Here is a 14,735-nt window from a genome sequence, read left to right as displayed (position 1 = left end):
GAAGCCGTGGTTTACAGTGAATTTATAACAGCTAAGGGGGTGTTATAGATTATAACAGCTCCTTAGCTGTTATAAATTCACTGTAAACCACGGCTTCTTGGGGCTTATTGCTTTATTAACATCCATGGAATCTTTCCATTCCACAAAAGGTTCTTTATAGTAGAAAAAGTTCTTTACACTATTAAAAATAAAGGTTTTCACAGCGATGCCATAGAAGAACCATTGTTGGTACTCTAAAGAACCTTTCAGTTATAGTTCCTAAAAGAACCATATTTTTCTTGGTGTAAAGAACATTTTATTAATCTAAAGAACCTTTTAACACTATAAAGAATCTTTTCTGGAATGGAAAGATTGCATGGATGCTGAAGGTTCTCGATGGAACCATTAATGCCAAAAAGAACCCTTATTTTTAAGAGTGTAGATTATTATTTTAAAAATGGTAAGAACTGCTAACTGAACGTTTCTTTGAGAAACCTCAAATGGTTCTTCTTCAGCATCACTGTGAAAACTCCCTTCCGAACCTTTATTCTTAAGAGTGTAATATACACCGACTTAAGCATGTGGTCTGGGAAAACGCCCATCGTCCTTTATTCTATATAATTGCGTTCCTATGGCTGACTCACCCGGGCAGGCAGTCTCCGCATACGGCGTTGCTCGTGGTGGAGCAGTTCCCCTTCTGGAAGCGGTTGAGGAGGGAACAGTCCAGACAGGGCTTGCATTTCTGCAGGCTGCGGTCCTCTTTGAAGCGACTGGCTCTGCAGGGCACACACTGGGCATCCTCCCCATAGCCAAAGCCACATTCCTGCGAGGATTAATGAAAGATATCTCACTGCTGTGGAAGGGAAGGGCGAGGGAGAGCCGCGCTAAAGAAAAGCGCCAATGTGGACTAACAAGAGGGCGAGATGAAATAATGATCACAGTGTGTGTGTGTGTGTGTGTGTGTGTGTGTGTGAGATCCCCCCGCTGAACAAAGGCCAAGCTTCTTTTGAGAGAGTCTATCTTACACAGGCAATAATCTCCCTGACTCTCACGGGATCAATGAACAGCCTTCTGCTCCGGGCCCCCGAAGGGCTCCGCATTTGAACCAGAAAGGCCCACGGGGACGCCCATTGTTGGTTTATTGGGAGTTTATTGCAGAGGTTTTGTCAGGCCTCTCTTCGGCTCAAGTGTGTGCGAGAGAAATTGATATTGAGAGGTTTTGGTAAGCGTAACGCAGAAAGAGAAAGCCCTTAAAATAAAAGATTTACTAAAGATTAAACATTTAAAAAAAAGAAGATTTAATAATGCAAACACCCAGTTTCTAACCACAGAATAAGGAATGCACGCAACCAAATTTTTAAATTTAATTATAATATAAATCAAATTTTTGCCATTCAATTTTATAATTTATTTGATAATTTTTACATTTTATAAAGAAATTATACATTGTGAATAAATTATGATATAAATATACTGTTCAAATATATAAAATTAAGATAAAAGCTAAATTCAATTTCAAAAAAGCTAGTACAGATCTCTAGTTCAGATAGAACCACTCAAAAGTTTTGCTTGTTTGTTTGTTTTTTAAGAAATTAAATTTGATGCATTAAACCGACAGACATTTGCAAATTGCAAAAAAAATTCAAATAAAAGAAAGAAAAATGTTTCCACAAAAATATTAAGCAGCTGTTTTCAACATCGATAATAATAATAAAAAAATGTTTCTCAAGCAGCAAATTAGCATATTAGAATAATTTGTGAAGGATCATGTGACACTGAAGACTGAAGTAATGGCTGGAATCAATTCAAATAAAAGATCACAGGAATAAATTACATTTTAAAATATATTAGAATATTAAACAGTTGTTTTAAAGTGTAATAATATTTCACAATGTTACTGTTTTTACTATACTTTCGTCAACCAAACATATCATTGATGAGTATAAGAGACTTCTTATAGTTAACTGTAATTATTAAAAATAAAAATGTGTAAAATGAAACTGACTAAAACGTGAAGAAATCTAGTATAGATGTCAGTTCATGTTCTTTAAGAAATTTAAATTTTTTATTTTTTTTTTGGGGGGGGTGAAATACAACCCAGACCCAAATACAATGTTCTTGACAGGTTTCGTGAGATTCACCCAGAAAAGCGATCTGTGTATGTACACAAGTCCAGATCAGGAAAGAAACCTGAGGAGAGCACTCAATGTCTAGCTGTGGGGTCGAGAGGAATTCTCAGCGCTCTTGAATAATACGAGACAACACCCTTTGCATTGTTCCCTAAGTACAGGCCTATTTCATTTCAATAAAAGATCTAAAACAGTGCAGTTTGTGTAATAATATGAGGCAAATTGTACCGTACACATGCAAAGTTTAAGCAAAACGTTACAAAGAGACCACAGGGAAAGCGTCTACATGAGCAAGCTCGCCATTTCAGTTGACAGGGTGAGGATTTTAACAATAGAACAGAATACCGTTGCCTTTAGCTTAGTAATAGCAACAAAACACTAGTATTATGCACACAAGTGAGACAGAGAATTAATCTGGGAAGATGTTCTAATGGGTTCAGAATGGTCTTTCCTCGAACTGTGACGAACAACATTTGCTGGCCATGTTTCTGTACAGCATGTTGGACTTTGACGTTTTGCCACATTGAGTTTGACATTAAGAAGTGAAACGTAAGCAAACGTTTTTTTCCAGGCTCCAGGATCTAAGCTGAAATCTAAAGTGCCGCTTAATTAGCATTACTCAGAACAGCTTTTCCCCCTCCTGGTCCACCCACTTCAATAAACAATACCAGAGTCTTTTCAAAACTCTACTGACAGTAATCAATCTGGAATACGCTCGTTTGTTTTTTAATCCTTTCCACATTGATATAATTCTTGGGAATCTCGCGGGCATATGTTCAGCTTTCACTGAGCCAGATTTCTCAAACCATTTAAGTTAAGCAAAGCTTCATGGAATTCAAATAATGCCTTATGGCCCCATGCAACAGAATTCATCAATCAAGATCAATCAAGGCATTTATTAATGAAACCCACCAGCAATGTGACACTAATTCAAAACACAGTTTTCTGTTTTCAGTCTAGTTCTGACTAAAAGATCTTGTGTTCTCTCGATACGTGTCAGCTAGAGGAACAAGAGTTCATGCAAAAATGAAAATTCTGTCATCATTTACAAATTTCATTATGAGAACCAATGCAGAATATCTGCACAAATGAGTTCTGACATACAGGGTGCACTCTTAAAAATAATGGTGCTTCAAAAGGTTCTTCAAGCGATGCCATAGAAGAACCATTTTTTTTCCATTCAGTCAAAGGCTCTTTAAAGAACCATATCTTTTTTACCTTTTTATAATCTGAGGAACCTTCTTTCGCCACAAAGAACCTTTTGTGAAACAGCAAGGTTCTTCAGATATTAAAGGTTCTTTATGGAACCATTTAGACAAAAAGGTTATTCTATTGCATTGTGAAGCACCTTTATTTTGAAGAGTGTGCAGCAAGATTTCTGGTGAATGACTTAAGAGTCCGTTTCTCACACAAAGCTATTGTATGGCATCAGAAGACTAGGAAATGTCAAAAATCATATCAATATCAAGTCATACAGATTTGGAACAACATAGATGATAGAATATTTATTTTGTATAAAGTATTGCTTTAAAAATGCACATTTATTTTACACATGTTTATTTTTATTTGTTCAAAATAATAAAGTAATGATTTTGTGACATATTTATACAATTTAAAATAACCATTTTCTATTTTAATATAAACTACCAGTCAAAGGCTGGAAAATATTTCATATTGTCAAATAATATAATTAATAGTGTAATAATATAAAAAAAATAAAAATATTAAAAAATTGTAATATAATAAAATAATGTATTATTTATAATAATAATATTATTAATAATAACAATACTGTAAATGGTAATATTGTAAAATATTATTACAATTTTTAAAAAAAGTCTCAATTTGAATATATATTTTAAAATGTAATTTATTCCAGTGATGGCAGAGCTGAATTTTCATTGACATGCTCAGTTATAATCAGTTATTCAGTTTGTACTGCTTAATATTTTTGTGGAAACCATTATACATTTTTTCAGGATTTTTTCGTGACTATTAAGTAAAAAAAAACAGCATTTATTTGTAATTTAAATCTTTTGTAACATTATAAATATCTTTACTGTGACTTTTGGATAATTTAATGTGTCCTTGTGGAATCAAAGTATTATTTTTTTTTTTGTACTTACTCCAAACTTTTGAATGGTACAGCTTCCTCTCCAGCAGGGCATGAAGGATTGGGGGGGGGTGAATAAAAGAGGTATGGTCACTCTGTTTGAAGGCATGATGCCATTCCCGGAGAGATAATCAACAAGAGAGCGAAGGGGGACAGAGAAATCTAAGGAGCTCTGTAACCCCCTGTGGTTTGTCTGTTGGAGTGTGCTGCTGGGATCTTCCAATGTTTAGAAGTTCAAACAGACAGCTGAACCTGAGATAAAAGCTATTCAGGCTCCCAAATACAGCTCAGAATGAGTCTACATGTCAGAGCTGTGGCTTAGTAGATTTCACTGCGAGCTGTGGTGCTAATATTGGCAATAAGAGTTTGAATCTGGCTCGCAACATTTCCTAATCCTGTTTCCCCCAACATTTTCCGTCCTCTCTGTGTTATCATTTCAGCAAAAAATTTCATAACAGAATGTGTCTACGTGTCAGGGCCGTGGCTTAGTTGTTATCACTGTGAGCTGCGGTGCTCATAACAGCAACGGGAGTTCGAATCTGGCTCGCAACATTTCCTAATCCTGTTTCCTCCAACTTTTTCCGTCCGCTCTCTGTGTTATTATTTCAAGAAAAAATGTCAAAAGCAGAATGTTTCTAAGTGTCAAAGCTGTGGTTGTTCACTGTGAGCTGCGGTGCTCATACGGGCAACAGGAGTTTGAATCGGTCTCGCAACATTTCATAATCCTAGCTGGACATCAGATAAAAGCCAAAAGGATTCAGGCTTCTGAATATGACTCAGAATGTGTGTATGTGTCAGAGCCGTGGTTTAGTAGTTATTTCTGTAAGCTGTGGCACTCAAAAAAAAACATGTAACATGTCCTATTCCTGTTTTCCCCATAATTTCCTATCCGCTCTCTGTTATCATTTCAATAAAGAAATATCAAAAGCAAAATGTGTCTTTGTGTCACAGCCATTGTTTAGTAGTTATTACTATGAGCTGTGATGCCCATAAGAGCAGTGGCAGTTCGAATCTGGCTTGCAACATTTCACAATCCTAGCTGGACATCAGATAAAAGTAAACGAGTATTCAGGCTCGCAAATATGGCTCAGAATGTGTCTACATGTCAGAGCTTTGGCTTAGTAGTTATCACCATAATCTGTGGTACTCATAAGGGAAAAAGGAGTTTGAATCTGGCTTGCAACATTTCATAATCCTAGCTGGACGTAAGAAAAAAGACAATGAGGATTCAGGCTCCAAATTATATTGCTCAGAATGTGTTGATGTGTCAGAGCTGTGGCTTAGGTTCTCATAATGGTTCAAATCTGGCTCACAACATTTCCTAATAGTGTTTCCCCCATCATTTCCTGTCCTCTCCTGTTATCATTTCATCAAAAACTGTCAAAGGCAGTCACAACACAAACGAATGGTTTCCCCCCAACACAACTCCCGTCTAAATAGATTTATTATATAATATATAATCTATAATAAATAGATTTGTTTTGGCAGAGCCATGTTAGAACAGCTAGCACACATGCTTAAATTGATCTGTTGTGCTCATGAGGGCAATCTGAGTTTGAATCCAACTTGCAACATTTTCTAATCCTGTTTCCTACATCATTTCCTGGCTGCTTCCTGCTGCTGTTTTTAAAAAAGTCAAGAGGTCAAGAGGTCAATACACACTATAATGCCCAAACAGTTACAATACGACAGTGATCAACAGTACAGTACAACCTAAATTAAATCTATTGTACATGTTATATAACCTCTAATAACAGATATGTATGATTTTGCTATAAAATGAAAAGTTAAGAATGCCACCTCTATTCTTTTCAAACGCCTGTTTTCACATTCCAGAATCATCCAGGAACAATCTTGTCTAAGAGGACTCACCAAACCAATACCTGCAAGTACCATTTTTCCACTATCTCCGGATCAGATTTGAGTGAGAAGCCAAGCAAAACAGCAGGATGGATGTGTGATAGAGGGGAAAGCTGCATGGAGTAAAGCAAGTTCAGACACACAAGTGGTTTGAAGTCATCATATTCAAACCCCAAAAACACTCTATTCTACTAAATTATCCTGAAGTATTGCTCATCAGTACTTCCTATCAAAGCAAAGGGTGAACTTCTTACTTCACCCAACAGGTAAGCTTTAAGGGTAAATCTCATGAAACCTGTCACCCCAAAATCAAAAGAAGAAAATAATATTTTGCTAAAATAAATTCAGCTTGGGAATATTATAGTATTAAAAAAATCACTGCATTACAGCAATATGTAAACTTTATTTGATCCATATATAACCTTTATATGTACTTACTTGTCATAAAAAATAATGTAATAATGCAAAATATCAATGATCCTAAAAAAGATTTTAGTGTATCTATACAAAAAAAAAAAAAAGATTTATTTTTTCTTTATTTATTCTTTATTTTTTCTTTACTAAATGAATTGAAAGTGAATATATTAAAATCTATTAAAAAGGCTAAAATAAGCCAAAAAAAAAGTTGCTAAGATGGGTTTCATTTAGCCGCTCAAAAAGTTGAGATGCAATCCTCCATGACGCTTAGCAGTCAGGAATATGAGTGAATGTTTATGAGGTCTGTTTTGAAGAAACTGCACATCTGCATAAGGATGAATTTGTTGACGGGTTGAGAAGATAATTCATCAAAAGTCCTGATTTATTTCCAGAATCCTTTAAAGCAATAGTTGAAAAGCAATGAAAGTCATCATTTATTCACCCTTATGTTGTTCCAAGCTCCTATCTGTCCAACTTTGTCCGATTTGTGAAGAAATCTTTCACAAGATTTCTTGTGAAAACAAGACTCTTTCTTTCCCAAGACTCTTTCTTGAAAAGAGTCAGATCTTTTCAAGAGCGATGGGCAGTACAGTTGTAAAACTTCTGTGCTTCTGTCTCAAATGTGAAGCACACTGCATCAAAATGTATATAATAAAATGTAAAACATATATTGGAGCTTGTGTTACCACGTCACCAAGGGAGGGCGGGCGATGCATAAAACATCATTAAAACACTGTTAACTAAATATTTGTGATCAACCTCAAGATGCCACTGAGGTGTCAATTTGCTATGTATTGAAGCTTCGAATCATTGTTTGAGTTCACAAAACCACCTGACTGATTCGTTCTCAAATCAAACTGATTCAGTTCCCGAGATTCGATGATCCAGTTGCAGTGGTTAACAGCCTACTAGATGCATCTGCATGCTAAATTCTCCTTTTCTGTTCCACAAAGGAAAGTCAGTTTTGAATGACATGAGGCTGTGTAAATGATTTCATTTTTGTGTGAACTATCACTTTAACAATTACAAAATGCCTTATCAACACAACTTTATCTTAGCTGCTATCGCCCTTTTAGGTGAAAAACAGTGTGTAGGTGGGGTTTTACAAGCTGTTTGACTAGTCATGGATCTCTGAGAAACAAGCAAAAGGGTGTCATGTGAACTTTTCTTCTGCTCTTACAAAACAAATCATCTGGAAGAGCTTCTGAAGTGTCAGACACTAAAACAACAAAAATGTTAAGGTGTTGCTGTCGTTATTACAGCTATTCTAAGGTTAAGTGTAATTTCTATAGTAAAGATAATGACTCTTTTTAAACAGGTTTCCCCAGCACTCCTCCCATCTGCCATTGGTCACAACAAACAGATAGCCCCGCCCCCAAACCTACACCATTGGTTGAGCCACTGATGCTGTTGCTGGGCAGGTCGGGATGTTCAAACAAACAAAGCAATGTTTTGATAGCTCCACATAGACAAAGTGTTTATACTTTTTTGGAAAATAAACCTACTCCTACTAGTATCTGCATATTAAACTGGGATAAGAGAAAGTATTTTAACATCGAAACTAAAGTAACTCAAACACCACATGATATTGTCCTTGGCTCCAAAGAATAGGGTAAACCACTAGTGCTTTAATGGAAAAAGTAGGCAATCATTCACTACCTCCTCAGGCCCCAAAGCATTAATTGGCCGAAAACATCTGAAGCATTGAAGAGTATAAGCAATAAGTGTGTGTTCATGTGTACCGACATGAAAGTCGTGTGGTTAAAAGTAGCACATCCAGCAGCCTGATGTACCTGCATTTACCCAGGCATAAACTGTGTAATGATTTCCACACTCCAGAAATACCCCAGACCTCCGTTTAGATTAGGTTTGTAGTACAAAACCACTTAATTTCTTAACATGCCATGTTTACAAGGCCTTGGAATTCTCACGTGTGGCAATGACATTAAAAGGCTTGAAGGAAAAATAGAAGATTGTGAGCAGAAGTGTGGGTGTAACTGATTAAAGCGTGGCCAGCGCTCTACAAAGGAGAACAGCGGTTTACCCTCTCTCTTTATGAAAAGGAGGAAGCAATAAATAATCGGTTGGGACAAGCTATTCAAAACATTGGCATCCCCTCTTTATTGGTGAACTCTTTGCTTTTGGCCAGTTTGGTCTTGAAGTCTTTCATGAAAACTGATGGGAACGCGTCTCTCGGTCCCAGATTTAATCGCATACGTGGTCTTTTTTAAAAACAACTCTGAGTATAAAGGTCTAAATATATCTGCATATTAATCTGACTGTGGTAGGTGCTGAACGGAAAGAATTCCAGAATTAAAGGGTTAGTTCAGCCAAAAATGAAAAGTCTGTCATTAATTACTCACCCTCGTGTTGTCAAAGTATTATTTTTTTTTTGTACTTACTCCAAACTTTTGAATGGTACAGTATCATGGTTTCCACAAAAATACTAAGCAGCACAACTGTTTTCAACATTGATAATAAGAAATGTTTCTTGAGCACCAAATCCAAATGACATTCTAAAATATATTACAATAAAAAAATGGTTATTTTAAATTTTAATAATAATAATAATAATAATAATACAATTTTTACTTTATTTTTGAACATATAAATGCAGCCTTGGTTAGCATAAGACACTTCTTTCAAAAACACTAAAAAATTATTTATTAACTTTTTTTAAAAGGAAAAAAAAAAAGACCTCTTGACATCTTAGAAATCTGCATCTTCAGCTTTATAAACAGCACAATCTGTAACCGTGATCCATTAAACAAACACATCTCCTCAAACTATCCCGTTCCCACCAGTCGCATTCCAGCAGAGGAGCGTCATGCGGAGAAAAGTGCATTGGCATCCCCTCTTTATTGGTGAACTCTTTGCTTTTGGCCAGTTTGGTCTGGAAGTCTTTCATGAACTCTGTGAAACTGATGGGAACGCGTCTCTCGGTCCCAGATTTAATCGCATACGTGGTCTTTTTTAAAAACAACTCTGAGTATAAAGGTCTAAATATATCTGCATATTAATCTGACTGTGGTAGGTGCTGAACGGAAAGAATTCCAGAATTAAAGGGTTAGTTCAGCCAAAAATGAAAAGTCTGTCATTAATTTCAGTTTTGGGTGAACTAACCCTTTAAGCTCAAAGGGAACCAAATCAAAGGAACAGAGTGCTTTGGATATTATTTCTTGATTTAAGCTGTAATCTTTTTAGGAAATTAAAAATACAAGTTTTATACATGCACTAATGTTTCAAATTAGGCTAAAAGAAAAAATAAGTAACCTAGTGCAGAATTGGCAAACCTTGGATAGCTCTTGTCCAGCATCACACTGCCGGCAGGGAATACAGTTTCCAAACGTATCCTTGTATTCCTGCTCCCTGCAATCTCTTCTCTCCTCTGCCATAACTGCAAACTGTGAGGAACATGAAACAAGCATGATTAATTATTCCATAATAGCATTGGAGGTTTACCAAATTGGAGTGCAAGTAAAAGGTAGTGTAAATGATAGTGTACAGTCATTTAGAGCAAATCTCAGAATATCATTTCTAGCAAAAGGTGCTAATATGAACGAAACATACCATAACACACAGTGGAAGGACAAGTATCCACTGAAGAGGAAAACTGGAGAGGATCAGAACCCGGGGCATTGTGAAAGGTCTTTCCCACATACACTGTGAAAGCACAAATCCTTTGATGAATGATTAATGGAGGACACTATTTGCATTATCTTTCAAAACGGTGTGAACACCAAGCAAACAATGACTACTATTATAAATAAATACCCTTTTGTGCTTTTTTAATGTTCATAATAAAGCATAATAAAAAGGCATAATCTGTAGATGTTTAATTTTTAAAGAGGTTTAACACTGACTGAGTTGGAAGAAAAGTCTTTCTATATGATTTTATTTAGCTGGAAGTATCAGCCAATTCAGATAATTAACAACATACAGATGCCGATCATTAAAAATATAGTAATATTGGCCAATAATGATCTATCAGACTCAATAATAACATGATAATTTACACACACACTAGGGCTGTGCAATATATCGAAATTATCGAAATATCGCAAATGTACATATCGCAATATGCATATCGCTACAGTTTGCAATATTTGGGGCCATGAACAAAAGACAAAGAAGTTGTTGTAGGGTCGCATATCGCATATCGCATTATTTAATGAGTTATCGCATATCGCATTTTTCTTCAATATCGCACAGCCCTAACACACACACACACACATATACATATATATATATATATATGCAAAAAACATAAGAACATTGCACATTTATATATTATATGTAAACAACTATTGACATATTAACTGTATATATAACTGTTTATTAAAACTGCCTCAATCAGAAAAATTATAACCCTCCTTCAAGAAAAACTGTAATTTGGCCGATAATTATTAATTTGCCGGTGTTACACTGGTTATATACTTGATATCCGAGAGAGAGAGAGAGAGAGAGCGAGAGAGAGAGAGAGAGAGAGAGAGAGAGAGAGAGAGATCTATTACTATTGTTGTTGTTATTCATGTAATACTACATTGCGTTGTGTACATGTTGAAACCAGACTTCAAAACATAATAATGCATAGTATAAAACATAGTCTAAATAACTTTTTCTGTTTGAACTTTTTGACCTGACATAAAAAAGTAATGGACGAATGTAAAAAATTACACTAATGGACGAATGAAAAAATAGGTCCCTTAAATTAATTATAAGCTATAGCTATGCATGCACTATGTATGTGTATATGTGTGTGTGTGTGTGTGTGTATGTTTCGTGTAGTTTTCCTTAAGGTACTAATTTTTGGATTCATATTATGTGCGGTCAAAGCAGCGCTGCAACTGTGTGCAAAACTTTCTTACCGATAATGAGTCGCTCGAGAGATTGCCGTCTCCTACGGAAAGCTGCTCGGGATGTGATCCAGTGTGCTCGCCGCTGAGGTCTGAACCCGTCCCGTGTCCAGCTCTGAAGTAAGAGCTCAGATGAAAGCCTGCGGTCTGATGCCTGTAATCTGATCTCCCATCAGCATGCGCATCAAAGCTTCAGACACGTCCTGGACAAAAGCGCTTTAAACGAGCCTGTTTATTCACTTACACCCCTCCATGTGTTAATCCGAATATCTGCAAATGCACAAACTCCGATATGAAAACAAGGACGGTCTAACTGCATGATCCCGGGGCAGGCATGGGTTTAAAGCAACAGCTCGGTCTTGTGTGATCTGATCTGCTGCGCGGGTTTGATGCAGAATTCCCTTTCATCGAGTGACGTCACCTGACGTGCAGCGATTGGCTGGATTATCTGCACGCAGAGGAGACTTTTCACATCGAGTTCGATTTCTTGAAATCAAATCTCTTACATTCACTGGCTCCAAAAAAAAAAAAGTATTTGAACAATGGAGTCACACTTACATAAGAATGCCATTAGATGGCAGAATACCAAACCAGTGGCATTTATTTATTTATTTATTTATTTAAATAAATTAATAAATAAATAAATAAAGCAGTTTTCAAGAAAAAAAAAACATTTAATAAAAATAAGTTTGTGGCCATTAAGTTAGATAACAGAATACCAAACCGGTGGCATTTATTTGTTTAAATAAAGAAATGAATAAATAAATAAATAAATAAATAAATAAATAAAGCACATGCGGTTTTCAAGAAAAAAAAACATTTAATAAAAATAAGTTTGTGGGAAAAAAAGTTTTTGCTTTTTGTCTGGACGTAATGAATGTTCAATTAAATTCTGTAGTACTTTCAATGTTCAAAGATGTACTAGTACTGGGGGCCCTCTGCTGGTGTGCTAAAGCTAAGCCACATGTGGTTCTCAGTTGTGTGCTGTCATCTGGGCCATACACAGTACCACAATATGAATGGTAGACCAAACGAAACAGATAGCAAAACATATCTGGTGTGGCCTATAGTGTTCAGACATGTCATATCTAGGCAGATGTGACAGCTTGCATCCACATTTGGCACAAAAGTTCTTGATGTCTGGGATGTTAATACAATGAATGTGATAAATGTTAAGGAAAATATAAGATTTTGAGTCAAGTCTGATTGCTAAAATGCTTTCATCATTTAATATTTTGTACTAATGTTGGGTAACAACTGAACACAATAAAAGCACACTAATGTACACTCAGACATGAGTCATCTTTTGATGAAGGTAGATTTTAAATAAAATCTTAATTGTTTTCTCAGGATGAAAGTATTACTACATGCGAGGCTGTATTTATTTGATTTAAAATTCAGTAAAACAGTTTGTGAAATATTATTACAAATGTAATGTATTCCTGTTATGCAAAGCTAAATTTTCAGTTTTCAGTGTCAAATGATACAGAAATTATTCTAATATTCTGATTATTTTTTTTTTTTGATGGATTAAAAGTTAAAAAAAGAACAGCATTTATTTGAATAATAAAAAAGCAGACTTTTGTTTCCCACAATCAACATTTTTATTAAAGCCAACATGAAATGACTGAGCAAAAGGTATATTAACAATTGCTAAAAAAGGGAATGTGACAGATTAGATGAACGAATAAAAAAAAAAAAATAGGCTAGGGTGCAAAGTCATTATAGTTTTTTTTCTGTTTTATATATGTCTACAGTGTGTATACAGTTCATGTTTAAAGAATCTACTATATCCTTTCATTTTACATTTTAAACCAACTTCATCCTTTATTACACAATTTGAATTATTAAAAGGTTAGTTCACCCAAAAAGCAAAGATAATTTCACTTTATTTGTGTGACTTTATTTTGTGAAACAGAAAATGGAGATGTTTAGCATCATTCACTTTCATTGCATCTTTTTTCCCTTACAATAAAAGTGAATTATGACTGAGATTGTCATAACATTCTCCCTTTTGCGTGTTACTTTCTCACTTTTTGCATCCAGGTTCTTTGGTTAAAGCACACTCTCTGAACAGAGACTAATGATGCATGTGCTACTGAGGAACCTGCTGAAGTGCAGGTCGCTTTGGTCAAAGTGAAGGTGTCATGGGGTAGCTGGTGGGACAAGCGGTTCAGCCATTATGTCAATCCACACACTAACAATCCCAAGAAACTCCAAAATGATGTGACAGATCAGTTATGACTGAATTAAGCAACAACAGCTCTGACTTAAGCTCAACAGCTCTTCTGGAAGCACTGAAATCGACACGCACACTGTTTGAAACCCAACTCTTTGTTGTGTTGATGTTGGATCTCATCAAAGCACATTATTTTAGTCTTCCCGTGTAGGATCCATCCAGAATCTGAGCATCACGGTATGTAACATCCTCACTACTTGCGTCACCGCACTCATCTGTAAGGAATGAGACAGTTATTTGTAAAAACACATGTTTAGTTAGATATGTAAATGGAGACATATTGACTTTTATTGTTTTTATACAGTACACAGCTGATCATGCTGTAAATAATGTTACAACCTAGTTAAAATATTTTGAGAATTGGAAAAATTATATATATCACATACATATACAGGCATAACATTATGACCACCTTCCTAATATTGTGTTGGTCCCCCTTTTGCTGCCAAAACAGCCCTGACCCTATGCAGCCCCATACGCAACAAACTGCGATGCATTATGTATTCTGACACCTTTCCATCAAAACCAGCATTAAGTTCTTGAGCAATTTGAGCTACAGTAGCACTTCTGTTGGATCGGACCACACGGGCCAGCCTTCGCTCCCCACGTGATTATACATTTATGTACTGAGTAATATTAATGAACAACATGTACTAACTAGGGTTAGGATTAGGGTTTGGTTCAAGTCTATTGCATTGTGCATGATTTACCGACATTACTATAGTCAGTACATGTTACATATGTAACAAAAACACAGTAAAATAAAGTGTTACTAAAACTACTGTCACTATTTAAAGTATCTTATGCTCACCAAAGCTGCATTTATTCGATTAAAAAAATGCAGTGAAACAGTAATATTGTGAAATATTATTACAATTGTTATTTGATTAAAAAATGCAGTAAAACAGTAATATTGTGAAATATTATTACAATTTAAAATAACTGTTTTCTATCTGAGTAATTTCAAAAGTAATTAATTCCTGCGATGGCAAAGCCGATTCCCTTTCAAGGGAACTTCGAACTGCGTCCTCTAGGGGTCGCTATGGGGAACGCCTCGTCGTGACCCGTGTCTGAAGCATACATGGAAAAAACACCAACTTGTTGGCCGGCGACAGCCATGACGTCACTACCGGTGCGACTAT

General features: G+C 35.7%; 1 protein-coding gene across 2 annotated transcripts in view; it reads right to left on the bottom strand.

Annotated features, from left to right (window-relative positions):
* The window catches only part of LOC107724960 (tumor necrosis factor receptor superfamily member 19-like), a 40,932-nt gene extending 29,150 nt beyond the window's left edge, over positions 1–11,782 (bottom strand). Inside the window, exons 1-4 of one of the 2 annotated variants that reach the window (XM_016534058.1) lie at positions 11,367–11,782; positions 10,069–10,161; positions 9,792–9,902; positions 624–802 (exon numbers count right to left, since the gene is read on the bottom strand). In XM_016534058.1, the coding sequence (XP_016389544.1) occupies positions 624–802; positions 9,792–9,902; positions 10,069–10,158 (380 nt within the window). In that variant the 5' untranslated portion in view covers positions 10,159–10,161; positions 11,367–11,782. The remainder of the gene's footprint in view (positions 1–623; positions 803–9,791; positions 9,903–10,068; positions 10,162–11,366) is intronic. The other variant, XM_016534059.1, reaches the window with a different exon arrangement.
* Between the last annotated feature and the right edge of the window lie 2,953 nt (positions 11,783–14,735).

Source organism: Sinocyclocheilus rhinocerous, unplaced genomic scaffold, assembly GCF_001515625.1.
Source record: "Sinocyclocheilus rhinocerous isolate Xijiao unplaced genomic scaffold, SAMN03320098_v1.1 scaffold996, whole genome shotgun sequence".
Lineage (NCBI taxonomy): Eukaryota > Metazoa > Chordata > Actinopteri > Cypriniformes > Cyprinidae > Sinocyclocheilus > Sinocyclocheilus rhinocerous.
The sequence above is the reverse complement of the archived record's forward strand: the minus strand, read 5'-3'. Positions and strand labels throughout refer to the sequence as shown.